The 20,493-nt window shown below is 28.0% G+C and overlaps 3 protein-coding genes and 1 non-coding gene across 4 annotated transcripts; 3 read left to right on the top strand and 1 right to left on the bottom strand.

Annotated features, from left to right (window-relative positions):
• Window positions 1-3,718: 3,718 nt before the first annotated feature.
• LOC100161427 (protein virilizer homolog) lies at window positions 3,719-9,026 on the top strand. The gene is made up of 8 exons (XM_001949447.5): window positions 3,719-4,255; window positions 4,383-4,534; window positions 4,607-4,696; window positions 4,775-4,982; window positions 5,067-8,228; window positions 8,300-8,490; window positions 8,591-8,672; window positions 8,755-9,026. The coding sequence occupies exons 1-8, from the start codon at window positions 4,003-4,005 to the stop codon at window positions 8,925-8,927; spliced, it is 4,311 nt and encodes a 1,436-aa protein (XP_001949482.2). The 5' UTR covers window positions 3,719-4,002; the 3' UTR covers window positions 8,928-9,026.
• A 3,043-nt stretch (window positions 9,027-12,069) lies between these two features.
• Window positions 12,070-17,488, bottom strand: LOC100163472 (xylosyltransferase oxt). Its single transcript, XM_001949406.5, has 16 exons — window positions 17,162-17,488; window positions 16,713-17,088; window positions 16,470-16,626; window positions 16,237-16,379; window positions 16,000-16,172; window positions 15,731-15,930; window positions 15,350-15,644; window positions 15,099-15,275; window positions 14,011-14,116; window positions 13,669-13,874; window positions 13,477-13,602; window positions 13,215-13,415; window positions 12,996-13,150; window positions 12,781-12,936; window positions 12,466-12,630; window positions 12,070-12,208 (listed from the first exon to the last, which is right to left on the bottom strand). The coding sequence occupies exons 1-16, from the start codon at window positions 17,294-17,296 to the stop codon at window positions 12,202-12,204; spliced, it is 2,778 nt and encodes a 925-aa protein (XP_001949441.1). The 5' UTR covers window positions 17,297-17,488; the 3' UTR covers window positions 12,070-12,201.
• Window positions 17,489-17,585: 97 nt separating this feature from the next.
• Window positions 17,586-20,444, top strand: LOC100166843 (VIP36-like protein). Its single transcript, XM_001952466.5, has 7 exons — window positions 17,586-18,101; window positions 18,166-18,281; window positions 18,440-18,640; window positions 18,712-18,874; window positions 18,949-19,115; window positions 19,772-19,835; window positions 19,911-20,444. Exons 1-7 carry the CDS (start codon window positions 17,939-17,941, stop codon window positions 20,060-20,062), a joined length of 1,026 nt encoding a protein of 341 aa, XP_001952501.1. The 5' UTR covers window positions 17,586-17,938; the 3' UTR covers window positions 20,063-20,444.
• Mir3020 (microRNA mir-3020) lies at window positions 18,102-18,165 on the top strand. Its single transcript, NR_040184.1, has one exon. It is a non-coding gene; the product is annotated as a microRNA mir-3020 (primary transcript).
• Window positions 20,445-20,493: the final 49 nt, after the last annotated feature.

A 20,493-nucleotide genomic window follows, 5' to 3' on the forward strand; every position in this document is an offset into this window, starting at 1 on the left:
ATTGATACATTAGTTTAATTTTTAATATCATAACATAACCTAAGTAGAGCTTTGGAGTTACAGAAAATATATTTTTGTTTGGTGTAGCACATATAATTTTTAACTAGTTTATCATTACTTAATTTTAAAATTGTAATTGCAATTTTAAACATTAAATATAATTGTTTTACAATGCAATTAAAATATGAATATAAGTGTATAACAATGCAATAAACAATATTTATAGTGTTGGCTTACAAGAGTACAATTATAATTATACTATCATAATATTTTATTTTGATACAGACATACAATAGGTATATACTACAATTTATTATAATAATAAGTTGATCTAACATACCCATAATATTGTACCATAGTTTATGGGCATCACCTCTCGCTACTACCGTACAATTTAGCTCAAAAGACCTTAAGTTTTGACAAAATTGAAGTTAGTTTACGTTGTTCGATTTTATTCAAACAAAAAAATTTGAACTTGGCAGAAAATTGTCTATAGATCATACTGAACACTTTGTAAAAATTAAATCTTATATTATTGATTAAAAATTGCCTAAATGTTGCCCCTTAAATAATAGCTGTATAGCGAGGCCGAGATAATAATATCATTAGAGACCAAAATAATTGTATTAATAGACGCGTGGCATTATCGATCTTTCGTGATTGTACCCAGTACAGTGCGACAGGCGACGATTTCTTAGAATAAGTACTTATTATATTGGGCATGATCATGGACATAAACTATAAATTAACAGGGAAGGAATTTTTATATTTTATTTTTTATTTGAAAAATCCAAATAATTAAAATTCTTAGATGGTCCACATTTGCACAACCGGCCGTCCTGCCCCCTTCCGGGAGTTGCCTGTTAAAGTTCATAGTTTTGAGTTGTTTTAACACTATAATGTGTGCAATCTTAGCTAAGTAGAACATTTTTTTTTTGTTCCATTAATTTATTATACAATGTAAATTATTTTTTTTTACAATGAGTACAAGCGCTGTGCGAGTTGATAGGTTGGAGGCTTGAGAGAAGTATTCATCCAGTGATGGAACTTCTTGACAGATTAAGTAGAAAATTAGTTACATATTAGTTATTACTAGCCACTAGGACTCGGATTTAAATCCCCTAAAAATATCAAAAAAAATGTCCTTTCAAAAAATACATTTAACGTGTAAAATTGTATAGGTCCGTTTAAAATATAAAAAAAAATGACTCAAAGATAAATTTCAGACTTTTCTGATTTAAAACCAGATTACCTGATTATATTATATAGTTGAAATTGAAAATGATTTATATTACGTTGTACTATGTTATGTTTGTTGTTTATATTTCATTGGAGTAAATTTTGTTTAGTCATAATACGAGAAATAGGTAAAACATGTCTTAAAAAATTTAAAAATGCATTAAAAACGTCAAAAATACACAAAAAAAATGGTGTGGTTACAAAATGGAGTAGTTGAAACACATTTATAACTTATTAAATTACTTAAATAACTAATTACTATAATAGGGCTCAAGACTTGATGTCCACTAAAAATCCTTGAAATATAGAATTAAAATACTATTTTCTTGTTTATAGGAACAACAAAATCAAATATTTAATTTGGAGTACCTGTGCTATAATAACGACGATTACCACAATCTATTAAGAATAGATTACTTATTACCACCACCTCCGCTGCCACCATTGCCCCAGCCACTGGACGAACCTGAGCGTTTGAAGTACGCAGTAAGTATCTAATTATATACCAAGCAATCTATCTGAAATAAATAAATTACAAAAATGGGCTTTTCTCGTGTACAGATACCTTCATATAGGGAAATGCCTGATTGGTTGCCGGAAGCTGTTTTCGGACATACAAGTTTTATAGAATCCTCGCTGATAACCCATGATCTCGAGACACACTTAGAAAGTGATAGAATAGTTGAAGATATCGTTTACCATCTACTGCATTTCGATATAGCGATGAGACAGACATTTGGGGATGACGATGATTATTCAACGGTGACTGATTTATGGCTAAACTCTTTTTTGTCAAATGGAAAGCAATATATTTAATATAGACATTTATGTTTTGCTCGAAGTTTTTATAACTCCCACGGCTCTCTTATTTAAATTGTTCATTATAATGATATTCAATTTTTCGAATAACGTGATATACTATTATCTGCCGACGAACTTAAATTATATGGTGCAATTAAAACCGATATAATGTTGCGAATTGCGATATTATTACAATATATAAATACATTATATTATTAATAATATACATTTTTTTTTATATATTTTTTATTTGATTAGACAAGTAGAGATTATGAATCATGGATGGACGAATAGTACAACATTATGATAGCCGCTATGAAAATGAAGGCAACTGTTGAATATACATAATACATAGGTACCTATTGTGTAAACGTGTTAAGTCTGGTATGTAATTTTTTAAGTCAGTCTACCTATATTAAATAATATATTGACGGTGTTGATATGACCGCAATATCGAAATGCAGTTAATGGTAAACGATATCTGCAATTGTTCTAGCACTTTGTAAGTGATCCTCGAAATTATCAGTGATGATCGAGGGTTTTACATGCAGAACTTTAACGTCCGAAAACTGCTCCCGTCGACAAATCGGACATTGTCCTATAGGAAGGTATATACACGATAATATACATATATATATAATAATTACCTGTACACGAGAAAAGCGTATTTTTTGTAATTTATTAATTTATTTCAGATAGATCGCTTGGTATATAAGAAGGTACTTACTGCGTACGCCACACGCTCAGATTCGTCCAGCGGCATGGACACTGGCGGCAGTGGAGGCGGTGGTACTAAATCATCTATTATTCTATTCTAAATAGATTGTGGTAATTGTCGTTATTGTAGCACAGTTACTCTACTGTGTGTACAAAATATAATACTTAATATGATTTAAAAGTTTGACGTATACTATTTTAGATTAGAACAAAATTACTAAAATTGTTATTCTTGGTTTTAATTTGTAATTTCGTCCATATCTGAATTTTAAATGACTATAAAGAAACTGAAAATATAAAAATATATTTTTTCGATCAAAGTATAAACTACTTCCAAGTTTTACTTTTTTATGAATTAATTTTCAATCCTTAGCTATAAAAACTAATAATTTTATGAATTTGTAACCACCAAATAATTTGTACATTTTCGAGATTTTTATGAATGTCAAAATTTGTGAAAATTTGAACCTTAAATGTGTATAAATTAACTCTTGTGGAACCTTGTATTCAATTTTAAAATTTTTTAATCGAATTAAAATTGTTTCATTGATATCCGTAGCAAAAAACTAAAAAATGGTATTATAGATTATAGATATACATTGATTTTTTTTTAGTTTTTCCGGTAGTTAAGAAAAGTACTGGGAATTTTCAATTTTGACTTTCATAAAGTACAAACTAGATATAATTTGCTTTCATAACTCTTAAAGCTGAAAATCGAACAATTTTTTCTACTACTTACTCATTCTAATACCATAAACAACAATACAGGACATTGTTGCAAATTGTAAAATAGTGGCGAACAAAATATTATATTGTTCTATGATTTTATTATATTATTATTATTGTTCGTGTTGTTCCTTAAGGAGTAAATAGGCAACTATTAGGTATAGCGGCAATGTCGAGCGGAAATAAACAATAATATTATTGTAATGATAATAATAAATTTATATTTGATATTTTGATAAGAAATAGACAATAGCTGGCCGTTTGCCAGTTCGTATAAAATGCCAGCACGGTCTTAGAAATTAGAATAAACTTAACAGTGTCCTGTGTTGTCATCGTTAAATGTTTATAGTATTAACTGTTTGCTTATATTCCAATGTCTGTGTTCATTGATCATGACAGAAATTACGGCCTACAAGAATATAGTATTCGTCCAGGACCTGGAAGTCAGTCACAACTTACCATATCGTACTAAATTATAGTCATCAGTAGTCGACACCATCGGCGTTTTCAAATGGCAAAATGAAAAGAACATACTGTGGTGAGGCTAATAACCCGGAACCCGACGGTTCTATGTTGGATTTGCATTTCCAGTCTGACGAATGTGAAAACGAACCGTCTAAGGAACACAAAACCATGGCCGACAGTACAACTGCAATAGTCAAAAATGAAAGTGCATTACAATTCCAAGAAATTATTGAACCGTGTGATAATGTCATCGCACAACGGCATGTGACAGACTATAGCGAAGAACCAGAATCACACATCAAAGATGGTAAGATGACATTGTTTTATTTTTACAAAATAATATTAGCACATAAGTACCTGCACGGAACTATCATGGGTTTTAATTTGATGCAGTTAAATTTATGTATAGTTTTTAACGAATCGTTGCATTTTAGCTATGCAAAATGACACTGGAAAAACAACTGAAACACATGAAAAAGAAACTATTAATATGGACATACCAAGCGAAAAGAAGGGAGAAATGTTGTTGGAAGCTATAAGTAGTGATGACGATATTGCAATGGATAGCGAAGAAGATGGTGCTTTGGTATTGTTCTCAAATATAAATTTATAAATAGTTGTCATGATGTCACTGTACTCAATTAATATTGTACTTTAGGCTAGTGATGATGGGGAAAATTGTAGTCAATACGCTGATGATATAGTTCCAAATTTTGACCCATCCCTGTTCCAAGTCCCTCCTCTGCGAGTAAGTAAACTATTTGTTTTTGTTTTAATTTGATATAGTATTTACTATAATTTTGCAATATTTTTTTGTTTTTCATAGATTATCCAAGATCCATCATTATCATTATTTGAATATATACATAGAAAACTAGGCGATGGTTCTAAATGTAGCGAAGTATCTGAACTCATGGATTCTTTGGAGTATTTACAATCAAAAATTATGGATATCAATGAAAAATGGATTATTACTGCTGAACGAACTGTTATTATTTTGCCTAAAACGTTAAGTCACATTTTGAATATTCCTGGTATGAAACCAATATTATGTTAATTACAAGAATAATTTTACAAAATAATTTATTCATAATTATAAAATACATTTTATTTTTCAGAATATTGTCATAAGTTATTTTCTTTGGTGAATGTAACACTCGATTTCGAGTCTGCTTCAAAGGAACATGTTTCGATGTCAACATTAATTCTTCGTCGTTTGAAAATTGGCCTTCAATTGATCGAAGCACTCTGCCATTACAATGAAGATTTATCTGAGCATCTAATTAAGCACCATCAAATTCACAATAAATTAATTAATCTATTTTTTGTCGAACATATGTGTTTGTCCCTGAAGCTTAACATATTGCGTGCGTTAGATTCTAGTCTCAATGGCTTAGAACCTATAAGACTTTTTTTATGCAATGAAGTTTTTGATAACCTCAACGGAAATGAAACCTTACTCAAAATACTGTCAATACACCAAAGGCCTCGGGTATGTTTTTTAATAACAAGTATTTTAAGGAAAATTCATTTTTATGAATTGCTACAAAAGATGAATACAGATATAAAAACTTTGGATTCAAACCAAGAATTGTTATTGCAAGAATGTTTAGCAGAAATAACTACTACATATATTAAAGCTCCGATTTTAATGGGTTGTCCTAAAAGGTTTTTACAAGCTCACGCACAGTTCGAACTTACTCCAGCATTAACTCATTTTGATGTGTATCCAACTATTTATAGATTGTTTGATGATTTATCACTGATTAACTGTCTAACAAAACTACTAGACAAATCAAATGACAAGGATTATCTAAAGGAAAATATACTTAAACTTTTGAAAAGTTTAATGAACTGTGACCATGGACTCAGATATTTGGGCTGCAGGCATAAAGAGTTAAATGGGTTGATCAATGTTCTAGATAAAGTTAATACTCTGTTCAAATCAACACTTATTTACCAAATAAAAGTCTTAACTCTTGTAGATTATTTAAGCTATTTTTGGGAATGCAATTTAATGCACAATTTCAAATTAGATCAAATGGAATCTGTTGATTTTCTGCATGATATGTTTTTGCTAACTCAATCTAAAATTGGAAAATGTGCTGTTGTGAATGTCTTAACTATGGGAGACAACTTAGATGTAATATTAAACTTTTTAAAATATATAGAACAATCTAAATCAAAAAATGACGATTTACATATTATGTATTCATTTGATTTAATGAAGATTATTTTGGAAAATGCAGAAGATGTTAGCTACTTAAAGAAGTATGGCACATTGATATATGAGCTATCATGCAAACACAATTGTTTTAATGATTTAATTGATTGGACCTTTCCATCAACAAGACACTCTGCCTTTTTCCATGATGATGTCAGTGAACTGTGTACCATTGTAAAAAATAACAAAGATAACTGCTTAAACTTCAATAAAACATTGATAACTAGTTTAAGAATTTTAAGATACTTAGGATTGCCTAATGATGAAACGGCATTTAAAGGAGTGGAAGACTTTATTGAACTAAAATATAAATATATTACTTTACAAATGTATTCCTATGATATGCTAGGAACCTTGTTGACCATTGTTGATCAAATATGTGAAGATTATAAGCAGCCATCAGTGAATATTTGGAAATTAACTGGTAACAGAGCTAAGAATATAATATCCATCATTCGACCATCAATGATGTTGATAAGATGTATGATCACATTATTAATACAAACCCGGAGAGATGCATTCAAAGACTTATCTCCTATCAAAACATTATTGAAACTATATAATTTAATGCACAATGTTCCTGAATGTTCTATAATTCGTGAAGATGCCACCAAAGTTTCTAAAGATATCCATAAAACGCTTGAAGCTTATGTAGAAATTAAAATTGGATCTTCGATGGCAAATGAAGTAATTGTATGGACATTATCTTGTCCATCTGTTTTCTTCCCTGGGTTATTACTTTTAGGTCAGTTATTACCTTTGCCGTTACCAATTCAAACTATGAAACCTTTAGAACAATCAGTTATTACAACCATGATATCTTTTCGTAACATTTGGATAGATCATTTGGCTATAATAAACAGCAATTTGATTGAACTTATTACTGTTTTGAGTTCAAGTAGTTTATTATTACAACCTTTGAAATGTTTATGTATTAATATTGCTGATTTGAGCATATCCACGTGCTTGTTAGTTACTCAGACACTACTAGATGCACTGGTAAGTGCTGATAACAATAATTGTTTCAACCAATGTTTAAATTTACTAACACAATTATGTGACAATAAAAAATCTGCAACAATCAAGACTGTATTGCTACAAATATTAAATGATGAAAAATTACATGAAAATTATAAAAAAATTATTTACAAAATATGTGAAAATATTAAAGTAAACGATCAAGGAAATTCTATTTTGTTCGTTCAATGTTTATGTGATGCTGATATCATACTATGTGGAACTGGTAGTCATTCAGAAGAGAACTTACCTAGAGATAGTGTTCCTAACAAATGGTTCTATACCAATATTTTAAATGCCCTTTTGAGCTCATTTGAATCTCCTTCTAAGTTATCTACATTGTTTGTAACTATTAAAACATGTATAGTGATTATAAAAAACGATTTTGGATTTTATCAATTCAAAATGGTTTTAGATTCATTTCCTAAACCATTTTATACAATTTTTGATAATCTATTGCAAAACTGGAATAAAGAAGATATTCATTGTTTGAATACATTAATGTCTACTATAGAACTTTTAAATGTGTGTATTAAAAATGACAATAATTCAAAAAGAAAATTATTTATGAACTCATCAATGTTGAGGGAGTACTTGAATTGGTCAAACTATGGCAAAGATCATCCTTTATGTTTGCTGAAAGAAATTATGCACAAAGATAATAACTTAGTTTGTTATCAACATTTAGCTCATCTGTCAGAATTTTTAAATAATGACCAAGAATCAGTAGAAGAACTTGCCAAGCCACAACTAACTACAGTTGACTTTTTGACACACACATTTAAAGATAGACTTTTTTATGTTGTTAACAACAGTGACAACTATACAAACCCAGGTACTGATTTGTGTACTGATGCTTTTGACAATTTGGAAGAGTGTAACATCGAAGAAGTTATCTCAGATTTGCCTGATTTTGATATCCAAGTTAAAATAAATGATTTATTTAGAATTGAAGATTGCGTTGTCCAACCAGAACCAATAGTCCATAAACAAGAGCCTGTAGCGATTGAAAAAAAAGAAAACAATATAAATACATCCGGTAAGGTTTTACTTGCATTTTAAGAATAAAATTTAAATTAATAAATACATTATATTATTGATCATTTACAGTTATCACTACTACGCCTATAATACGCCATAAAGTATTTAGTAGACTCGGTACGATACAACGATCTGATACGTTCCGAAACCGTTCCCCCAACACATCAAGGCCACCATCATTACATGTCGATGATTTTGTTGCAATGGAAACAAGAAGTGCTCGACAGCCCAGATACAAGTTGCCTACTCAACCCGTTCAAGTATTTAAGCATTATATACAATTATACAATATTAATTCATATATGATTTGTGATTAATTTTTTTTTTTTTATATTTTTATGGATTTTGTGTATAAATTAGGATTTGAATATAAGACTCCGTGAGAGACAAATAGCGTATGAACGTTCATATAGCCTATTGAGTCCATATAAATCGCATTTAAGTAAGATTTTTACAATTATTGTTGTTTTATTTTTTTATTAATTGATCATTATTAAAAAAATGTATTTATTATACAATTCTAGGTTTGCATAATTGGCATGCTCAATTTAATGCCATGGCTCATTTACGTGCAGACTATCGCCAAACAATGAGTAGTAGACATCTAGAAATTCATAGGCATTCATTAGTTGCAGAGTGGAGACAACTTAGAGCAGAGGCTGAACTTAGGAAAAATCTAGTGTACTCTAGACGATAAATAATATTGTGTTTACAGTCTAAAATATTAAATAATTAATAACTTGTATATTTATATTATAAAAATATATTTCAACCAATTAATGTACAAATAATTTGTAAAACATTCAATATACAACAAAATATGATACATTACATGATTTTTTGTTCAATTTTATCAATGGTTAATTAATTTAAAGTGCCCATATTATTTATTTAGCTTTTATGAAACTGAATATCGGGATCCTGTATTCCTCTGTGAATATTTTTGAAAATCTGTTATAGATAAAACGTGATGAACAATTCCTGTTATAATAAATCATTATAAAAATGAGCACAAAGAAATGTAAAAAAAAAAGTTTACAATACAAATACTAAAGTATACTTAAATAGTCATCATTTGTGGTATTCAGTGGCGTATCAGCAGGAGAGGGGAGGGTCGAAGGCTGAGAGGACTGCAACCTCCTCTACAATTTTTAAATATAGGTATTTTAAACGCTCATTTTGCAGTTTTAATAATTTTTTTGTTAATGTAATATGTAACTGAGCCCCCTAAAAAAACATTATGGATACGCCACTGGATGTACAGGTACATGGGTATTGTTACTGTTTCTTTATTGAATTCTGTACACATTATTTGCTTCAATATATAATTAAAATTAACTATTTCATATAATATAATGCTAATACAACAATTAATATCATGTTCCTGCCTTACAATAAATTATGTTTAACACCGTATGAATACCCCATTAGTAAATTAAACATTAAGCAGTACAATATACATATTGTATGATGTACATTTTATTGTTTTCAGACAATGAATAGTAATAATAATAATATTATGATATATTGATATGTTTAATTTATAACAATCTTACAATATTTTTTGATAAATATAATTAAATTTAATCAAACAATGTGAATAATATTGCGAATAATAAAGTGAACACAACACTTTGGTGAGCAGTAGAAATTATTTATTACTTATTTTAGGTAAATCGAATAATGTACATTTACTTTAATATGTAATAATAACATTTTAAAACGTGTAGATATATAAATAAATAAAAATATTAAAGCCAAAAGGTTCAACATATCTGTCTTAATTTTGTTTTATTTTTATATTGTTACTTAAATCATTGATATGCATTTGCTAATTTGATGAGAAAATAAATGTTTCTAGATCAGTTTAAAATTCATACAATAAAATTATTGGGATAGTTGCTGAGTTAAATTGTTTAATGTGTTTTTATAATATAATGGTATTTAGTGAATTTTATTAATGTTGTGAGGACATTTTAGTACTTTAAATGCTTAAATATTATTGATTCATGAAAATATCAAATATCTGTTTTTTGAAAAGTTAGTAAAATATATAAGATTAATATTTTTAAGATATTGTTGAATATATAATGTAATTAAAGTTTAAATATTAAGAATAGATTTTGAAAATGTTCATCCACAGTTGTCATAGACCAATTTTCACAATTTTTCACAAATATTTTATCTTATTTAATTATTGTTACAATTTAAGTCAATGTATGTAAATAGTATAAAATACAGAATTAGAATGATTAGACTTAAATATATATCTTAAAGTGGCTTATCTTATTTAATAACAATACAAATATATATTAACTAAGTTAGTATTGGATATTAGTATATTATAGTAACACAGTAAAAACAATACAATTTATTATTCAAACTATTATTTAGCTAACCTTAAAATAATTGATTATAATAACATATTTTTTCAACAGTTAGATTTTTTTTTATACCTAATTAACACTAACATTCTTAATAATAACATTAGTTATCATATAAAAATTCACATATAACTATATAAGTGTAGTTCCAAAATGATATAAATTGAGATCAAAAATATTATTATATTATTATTTTATTGGCTAAATAACACAGAATAGGACAGATGTGCATTATTTTATAAAAAATAAAGTGCATGGACTTAAAAATTGTTTTATGAGATATAAAATGGATTAAAGGTAGAACAATGAGTTGTTCAGTGACTCACTGAAATTCGATTAAATGTATAGTATAATAAACACATTTCTACCTACAAATTGGCCACTTACCACTACATTTCTCTATGGTGTCTAATGTTTACAGTATCGAATAAATACCAAAAGAAAAAGAACAAACATTTTTTTTAAGAATATTAAGAAATCACTATTATGTCATGGGCTATTAAGAAATTATTCAAAATATCTTCCTTATATTATGTTATGACTCATTAAAATTAGAATTGTAAAAATGTTTTTTAATTAGTCACTGGCTCATATTTTACTAGGAAAAATTCTGTTTGTTCACTTATAAATTATAGGTGGCTGATTACAATTAGAATTTATTCTAAAATAAATATATAAAATAGTCCATGATATTTTCCTAGGAAAATTATGTTAGTTCACTTAGGGATAAATAATAATAGAATTTTTGTTAGAACTGAAAAAAGGAAGAGAATAAGAGAAAAGTTGTGTCGAAATTAGAATTAGGAGATGAAAAATCAAAATTTGATACTACAATTGAAAATTAACTAAATATTATCTGTAAAAACTCTTGATTTGTGATTTTTGATGATGGTGGGAAATAATGAAATAAGCTGGGTGCCGTAGAACTCACGTACATCAGACAAATATAATTAATGACAGATAAGCAAATATTTTAATTTATTGTACACTGGATTTAGAAGACTATAAGATTTCTATTCATGTTTAAAACAATGTAATATTTTGTTACAATATTCAACATTAAACAATGCAATTGGTTTGGTAATCACAATTTCCTAGTGGGCCTGTCAGACGTTAGCCCACTATCGAATATTTTATATCAATTTTATATCTCCTTAAATAATAATGGTAACAAGTATAAATTTTATATTTAATAAAAAATGTTCATAATAATTAGGTATAGTAAATAAATTAAATCTATTTTGGTAAACGAATAAAAAATTTAAATTGATCTCTTTATTAAGAATATCATATCATTAATAAATAATGTAAATAAAATCCCTTGCTAAGTTTGTACAAATAATATACACAAATTTTCATCCCCCGTGGGCTAAAATTTATTATAAAACGTAATATTTTGTGAATTGAAATTTAAAATTTGTGAATTAATTTTGAAAAATGTCTAAAAAATAGAAATATAAAGTAATATTATATTTGAAAAAAACAATATAATACAAATAAGGAAATAGCCAGTTAACAGTATAAATATGTGAATAGAAAAAAAAGTAGTATAATTTTTAATGATATGGCACTATGTCAGTCTAATAATTAATATCTGAAAATAAAAATAATAATACAATTACTATTGCATTAATAAACCCAAACATCAATATTATTTAAGTGAAATAATATCATCTAAATAAAAACATAAGATGTAAGGATAATTTAATTTTAAAAAATAAGCAATAAATGTCCAACTTAAATTAAAATCAAAATCATAAACTTCGAAAAACATCAATGTATTGTTAAAAACCAATGAGTCTACTCATAATTTCTCATTCGAAAATAAAGATTTCAATAATTACATTTTACCTGTTAAGAGTTCCAGATTCCTTGTTAATTGATTTAATATCAGATTTTGGATCAGGTGAATAGGAACTCCATGATGTTTCAGCACACGTGACTAACTCTTTTAGACCACAATCATTTAAAGTTTTACAAGGAACCACAATACATGTCTCTATTATATTGTAAGCACTAAAAATCAAAAAGATAAATTAAACAACAGTCATAATAATATATGGATGTAAGTATAACAATTGAAATTATATGTTACAAAAATGTAAATAATCCTGCACATAATGTAATATTTTTTAGTTTATTTTAACTTTATACCAATTAATATACCTTTTTATTAGACTATCGATCCAACTGGTCATTTTAGTTTTTGTACGATCAATAAATTTATTTTTAGTTTCCAATACTATTGAATTTTTGAAAGCTTTTATCACATTTTCCCAATCTTGAAGAGATTGTTTATAATTTTGTGCTTTATTTATAAAGCTATAACAAAAATAATTATTTTTAAATTTAATAATTAAAAATTAACCGTTATGATTAACCTCATTTGACTAGCAGGAACAGATGTATCTTTAATTGTCTGCGATGGCGTAACTAGAAATTGAGTATATGCCATAGTTACATTTTCATAGACTAGCAATATGGTCCATATTCCTTGTGACAATGGCATTGGTAAAATCGGTTTACTAAATGTTACCTAAATTATAAATATTATAATTTTAAATAAACTAGCTATGAAAAAATTAATAAAAAGTACCAACCAAAGCAGATTCTTCAATATTTATAGGCGTAATATTAACCAGTTCGTCATAAGGATTTAACCATAAAAATGTAACTGTAAATCTTTGTTCACCGGTAGCCCACTGGTGTATTAATACTGGCTCTGTATAAGGACTTATGAGACGTATAAAATTCCTAGACATTTGTTCTTTTTTATCAAAATCTGAACTGACGACAAAATTCTGTAATAAATTATACTGAATTACATATATTTTCATAATAGTTATTAAATATTTTAATTACCAATAGCCTATTGATTGGATCTCTATTGTGTATAATTATTCCTTGTAGCTTTGGCCAACACCAACTTTCAAGTAGTAATTTAGTAGAACTATTAGAGAAACTGACTTCATATTGAATTAAAAAACCCTAATGAGATGATATGATAAAGTATTCATTTTAAATTGTTTTGGTCTATTATTAAATCAAAATTACTTTAAATTGATCTTTGTGGTGATAAGTGAAAACTTGTCGTAACTTATCAAGACTACGGATTTGACAAGTTGTGTGAGAAGTAGTCAAATATTTTGTTGCAACTCGAGCAAGGCTGGTTCCAACTATAAGCAGGGATTCATCAGGTGCTGGGTGTATATCCTCATGATGATATACATTTTGCCAATAGCTCATACGGTTTTTAAAATCTAAAATATAAAATTCAAAGTATTCAGAGTTATGTTAACTTGAGTGTAATACATTTTGCTAATAAGGATTAAAAATTAATATTAGACATTGCATAAATAAGGATACTGTTTAAACGTTTTAAAAAGAAAAATTTACCTGCAGGGTATTCTCCATACAACCAAACTTCTAGTGTGTCTATAATAGACAAGTTGATAATAGGTTCAAATTTACGAGCAAAATAAACTTGTTTCTTTTCAGTGTTCTATACAAAAAAAAATTGCAATAATGTCATATGTATTACTCAATTTTAACAAAATAAATTTTAATTATATCCTAGTATGAGTAGCAAGAGTTCTTAGAACAAGATGTTGAAAAAAAAAGTCAAGAATGACAATATTATTGATACTTATATCAGTGGCGTGCTGAACTCATTTTTAGTGAGGAACAAACGTTACCCAAACACCCACTCACCCTTGATGTTTATAACGGCATTTCCAACTGAGCAAAAAAGTTTAAATTAAAAATTTACAAATTATGCATACCTACATTTGTAACGATTTGTATAATCGGATATGATATTTCTACGATATACCTAGTCACCTATATGTGGCTAGGTATTTTGTGTCAGGGGGACCACACACCAACCGGAATTTTGAAGGAGCAATTGCTCCAAAATAATACCTTTGACACGCCACTGACTTATATCAATATATCTTAGACAATATCACACAAGAAATAAACAAACCGTAAATTACAAACCAATTACAATAACAAGTTTGCATCAGTCAATAACGCGATTACTGTAAAATAACATAAAACAAAAATATGAACTATGAGATGCGTCTAATACCACAACAACAAACCCCCCCTCCCTCACTCTGCAATTCAACACACTCATGCCCAAAAAAATGAGATGTCCTCTCGTATTTATTTTTTAGTGAGTGAGTATTTGGAATATTTGGATGTTAACAGGAATGACCCGCCATGTCAGGTACTGCCAGTTCATGTGCGGAACCCGCAAATAGTCTATTTTAGAATACTATAACAGTATAACAAATAGTAAAGATTTTGATAAATATTAAAATATATATAAAATAATCTATTATTGTGAAATTCAAATTTGTAAAATAAATATTTAATTAAAAGTATTGTTTAAATTATTTGTCTGTATTCTAAGTGGGTAGACGTCTCATTGACTCCTAAGATGCTTTGCCACTGCATAGTATAATTTTAAATTTTATTACCTTTATGCGATTCCAGTCATCATATCGAAAAACATTTGGGCTACAACCACACCAATCAACAACATGGCGATATTGACATTTGCAGCCAAGCCATCTTTTCCAATTGGTTACGTGTAAATTATTATCAATATAAGTTTCACAAAATGGAGAATTTCTTAATACAGTGTGAAAAAATGACTAAAATCAAATAGAAAAAAAATCACAATATTGCATATTTATTTTAAATTAATTTATATGAAATATTGAAGTACCTCAGCTGGTAATAAAGTATACTTAAAGAATTGTGATAGACCAGATATAAGAGTATCACCAGCCACTAGATAATCGACAAAAGGTCTAGACAATGCTAGCCAATCACTACCACCATCCCAAATAATGCCTTTTGGTAATTCTTTTTCTCCTACACGCCACATTCTTGCTTCACACTCTACAAATGTTTTGTCTAGTCCTTGTTTTTGTATAAATTGTTGAACTTCACGGCCATGTGATTTGACAAAATTATGTTCACGATTCATAGTTAAAAATTTTACCAATGCATCATTTGACCTAGTATCATTTATACATATATTAGTAAAAATGACAATTTCAAAAAAATCAGGTATATACTAACAAAACAATAGGTATATACTAACTTTATGGGAAAATCAGATTCACTCAGATTAATAACAAAATCCCAATCCCAAGAAGACTCTACAAGGTCTGACATGGCATCCATCAACGTAGTTAATAATGAAGCGCCTCCCCATATGGTTGAATGCCTTCGACGTGATAATCGAATATTGCTCAATGCTAATTCAATTTTTAATAATTCTCTGAACATGTAATCATGCCTCTGCAGTTAAAAATAAAAAAAATTACGAGTAAATTTACATTGTAAAATTTCAGATAATAATAATCTTACAGAATCTACATGTATAAAAAAATAATGATCGCGATGAAATAGTGCTTTGATTAATCTATACACTTGTCTTACAGCTCTTCCATTTAACGTTAAAAGAAATACAATTCGCACAGGAGGTGTATTGTTATGTTTAAAATTTGGTGAAGGCTCTGAAGCCACTTTAGCAATGAATTCTAAGAAAAAAAAACTTATTAAAAAACTGAAAGATCAACATAATAATATTAATAATGAACGCACTAGAAACACCAGTTTTAAAAACATTAATAGTATAATGTCCACCACACATTTGACTTTGATTTCCTGGACATTGCATATCACAAAATGTATCTGGAAGTTTTAAGCCCCATTCTGGAGTTTCATTACCACAAAAACATTCAGTCCTGTAAAAATGTATTATAAAATTGTTTTACTAAAATTATTAGAATATTTAACAATTTTTATTAAAACATATTATGCATTAGTATTATTACCCATATTCAACTCCAGCATACGCAAAACCAGATTGAAGACAGAGATCTACACAATTGTCTTGAGAATTAGTTTGAATAAGTGTAGTTTTATAACCAGGCAATAATTTAATTTCTTTGCCATCACGAAAACATCCTATGATTTTATTCTTTTTTACATCTAATGATACATTAAACAACAGTATTAAATAAATAATAATATTAAATAGATAACAAAGTATAAATGTACAATATAAGTTTTAATACCATTAGTTGGACACTGATGCGGTAGTCGTTTGGGATATGGAGGATTTGTCTTAATTAGACACGATATGTTTGCTATGATTTGTTTACAAGTTTCGGTTTTAGCCCGATGTAATGCAGATACACATTCACGACCACTTATATCACAAGGTGGCACAAAACCTAATTCATCTATTCCTAGTACTCTATAATTATCAGTCTTATAATTGCTGTGCCGTTGTTGAAGCGCTTTATTAAAGTATTCATTTGATGATGCACTATTATCTTTGTCTGGTGGCAATTTATTACGATGATTACTACCACTCGGAACATTGTTATAACTTGACTCTTCATCGTCACCAATACCATAATCAGCTACATTCCTTAATTTGTGTAACGACTAAAATAAAAATGTTAATATTATATTTATTATTTTAAAAATGTACAAACAAAATTATTCTAAAACTGCTTACATTTGGCGACAGTTCTTCGACCACAGAATATTCTTGAATGGAAAAGAACACAAATGCTAATGCGACTTGAACGCATAAGATGATTGTACCTCCGATGCAAAATAAACGGTATCTTTTCAGCCATTTAATATCCATGGTTGTCGTTCTCGTTCTTCAGCTTTAATGCTTCATTGACACCAGCTAAATATATACACATAATTTTCTTTATTTTTAACTACAGCTCAATACTTACAGAAGCTAACAAGTAACAACAAAAGAAAATTTAAAATTATATTTGAATCGAATAGGTGTAATCTTCATTCGTCATGAGTCAAGACAAGTCTCAAAATCTCAAATTTGCTTCATCTGATTAGACAATCATTCATTATCACTGATGTACAAAGAGGTTACAAAAAGTTGTTGTTTTATCATTAAGTTTTTATTTGATACCGTTGAGTATCTTTCATGTATGTATTATCTGAGATCTTTAATATTATATTATCTTTTTAATGTACCAATTGTCATAATCTATGCCTATTGTATTATTTGTATTTGTACATTTTCAACTTTAACTTCGTACCTTCTAGTTGTAGACACTAATTGTAATTTGTAGGCACTTGAGTATTAAAAAATCTTGACTCCTAATAAAAGACTTATAATTGGTTGATAAGTAATTTTTGTTTTTTAAACCACGGCCTTAGATTATAACTAATTACTAACTGAAGAACATCAATTGATTTTTTATAATTTACGCTAAAAACATTCCATTTTCAGTTATTACACCAATAATATTGCATTATGATGAACTCCAACACTTTCAATATAATAACTTCGAAACAAGTCTGTACAAAATTCTATTTATTTATAATTGTTCTTTCATTTCTCAGTAGAGAAGTCTATTCTGAATGGAACACCAGAGATTATATGAAACGTGAACATTCACTGTTGAAACCATACCAAGGTAAGAATAATGATCCATTAGAAGGTATACAAATAAATCATCTAATAGATCATTTTTCCGACAGGGTCTGGCATAACAGTACCAAACTGGGACTTTATGGGTTCCACTTTAGTGACAGACAAATATGTGCGATTAACACCAGACTTACAAAGCATGTCTGGTTCAATATGGAACTCTTTAGTATGTATTTGTATTTTTATAGTATGTATACCTAAATTAATCTGGTTATCAATTATCCAGTCACATGGTCTAATTACTCTGATTGGACATAAAATCAATTAAAAAACTTACTGATGGCTGTAGATTAATTTCATCTATTTTTTAAAATTTTTATTCAGCCTTGTTATGTGAATAATTGGGAATTACAAGTACAATTCAAAATCCATGGAAAGGGAAAGGACAGTCTTCACGGTGATGGCATGGCTATTTGGTACACCCGAGAAAGAATGAAAAATGGGCCAGTTTTTGGCAATAAAGATTTATTTGAAGGGCTCGCTGTTATTATTGATACATATAGTAATCATAATGGAGAACATAATGTATACCTAATAGTTGTTTTTAATTTGTCCATGTTATTTAATATTTCTATTTTTTTCTTTATATACAATAGCACCAACATCCTTATATTTCATCAATGGTTAATAACGGATCTTTGCAATATGATCATGATCGCGATGGAACCCATACAGAATTAGCAGGATGTGAAGTTAAAGTCAGAAATTTACCAACTGAAACTCATGTTTTAATAAGATATACTGGCAATACTCTAACTGGTAAATTTAATTAAAACTTATTATTCTTGATTAGTTTAATAAATAATTTTTATTAATTTAATTGAATGTTTTAGTAATGACAGACTTGGAAGATAAAGCTGTATGGAAACCCTGTTTTTCTGTTGGTGGCGTTGAACTGCCGACTGGTTACTATTTTGGATTTTCTGCAGCAACGGGAGACCTGTCAGATAATCACGAAATTTTAGCTGTTCGTTTATATGAAGTGGATTCTGATGACCCTGTAAGTATATTATTACAATACTGCCTTTCTAATACAAAAAAGGATATCTCCACTCAACATATGATTGTTGAGAAACAGTAAATACACAGTAAACATCGTAAAAAAACCGTAAGCCAAAACATGGTTACTCCATTATTTTAATGTGATATACCTAGATTTTTTTTTTTTGGATTTACCATGTTTTCACTAACCAAATATCAAATATATTGGACTTACCGCATATTATCTTGTTTAAGATTTCATTTTTAGATGGATTTTAACACGCTATTTTTACTTCAAAAATCGGTGTAAAACCACTAATTTTACCTATTGGAATTTTTTTTTAATATGGAGAAACCCTGTTCACGTTTAGCACGGCAGAATAGGTATTGTGCTAAATATAATTTAGTTTTAGGTTTTGTACATTATTCAATATTCCTTATATGCCTGTTTGTCGTCTTATTACTAGCCAAAACTAAAATAAATATTTATATTAATAACAAAAATAGCTCATGCAAATAAGTTACAACCATATAAGATAGTATTTTGAATTTTAACTGCTTGATAATAATTATAAAAATTAAAAACCCATTATTCAGCTAATAGAAGAGTATGATTTTCTTTGTTTGTTTTATTTATTCATTGTTTGATAATTTTACTATATATTTTTTTTTTAGAATGAAGCTCTTAAGGATCGTTCAAAAATAATTCCAAATGCTAAAGTATTCAGTCCACCTAGAGGTAATTTTATTATAAATACAAATGTATTATGTATTATGACAATATTGTGTTTTGAATGAAAATTTTTTTTTCTAGAACACATTGAAGATACAAAGAGTCAAAGTTGGAGTGGTTTAAAAATATTTTTTATCGTTTTATTTGTTATTATTTTAATTGCTGCTTTAATTGTTGGTGGTGTGTGGTATTGGGAGTACCAGCAAACTCAATCACATAAAACATTTTACTAAACAACTAGTTAAATTGTAAATTCAAACAAAAGAAAAATATTTATTTAAATTTTAACATTGCCATCACAAAAAAAAGAAAACATTTATTATCATATTAGTTTTTATTATTAAAGATATGAAAACAATTCATTATATACCAAGTTTTACATGTTTCAATCAAATTTCAGTCAAAACAGATCATTTTTTATTGTAGACTCGTGTTTTTGTGTATTGAAATATTTTTTTTGTATAATATAAACGGTATTTGTGTTCCATTTTCAATTCCATTCATTCTTTATTTTAGTCATTAGATTTTAGACTGTTGTACTATAGATTAAATACACCAATACACGTGATCTACTTTTATACATTGTATTAAATAATACTAATAATTTATTATTAACGGTTTTTTATTTTAATCCTTAATAGCAAACCTGTTAATAAGAGTGCTT

Source organism: Acyrthosiphon pisum, chromosome A2 (genome assembly GCF_005508785.2).
Source record: "Acyrthosiphon pisum isolate AL4f chromosome A2, pea_aphid_22Mar2018_4r6ur, whole genome shotgun sequence".
Lineage (NCBI taxonomy): Eukaryota > Metazoa > Arthropoda > Insecta > Hemiptera > Aphididae > Acyrthosiphon > Acyrthosiphon pisum.

What these genes read in the sequence shown, in the direction of transcription:
- LOC100161427 (XM_001949447.5), top strand. Translation starts at nt 4,003, where the DNA reads ATGAAAAGAACATACTGTGGTGAGGCTAATAACCCGGAACCCGACGGT. An exon ending in TCCAAGTCCCTCCTCTGCGA is followed by an intron (nt 4,697 to 4,774) that starts GTAAGTAAACTA and finishes TGTTTTTCATAG; the next exon opens with ATTATCCAAGATCCATCATT. An exon ending in TCACATTTTGAATATTCCTG is followed by an intron (nt 4,983 to 5,066) that starts GTATGAAACCAA and finishes TTTATTTTTCAG; the next exon opens with AATATTGTCATAAGTTATTT.
- LOC100163472 (XM_001949406.5), bottom strand. Translation starts at nt 17,296, where the DNA reads ATGGATATTAAATGGCTGAAAAGATACCGTTTATTTTGCATCGGAGGT. An exon ending in GTATGGAGAATACCCTGCAG is followed by an intron (nt 13,875 to 14,010) that starts GTAAATTTTTCT and finishes TTTATATTTTAG; the next exon opens with ATTTTAAAAACCGTATGAGC. An exon ending in ACCACAAAGATCAATTTAAA is followed by an intron (nt 13,603 to 13,668) that starts GTAATTTTGATT and finishes TCATCTCATTAG; the next exon opens with GGTTTTTTAATTCAATATGA.
- LOC100166843 (XM_001952466.5), top strand. Translation starts at nt 17,939, where the DNA reads ATGATGAACTCCAACACTTTCAATATAATAACTTCGAAACAAGTCTGT. An exon ending in ACTGTTGAAACCATACCAAG is followed by an intron (nt 18,102 to 18,165) that starts GTAAGAATAATG and finishes TTTTTCCGACAG; the next exon opens with GGTCTGGCATAACAGTACCA. An exon ending in AGTATTCAGTCCACCTAGAG is followed by an intron (nt 19,836 to 19,910) that starts GTAATTTTATTA and finishes TTTTTTTTCTAG; the next exon opens with AACACATTGAAGATACAAAG.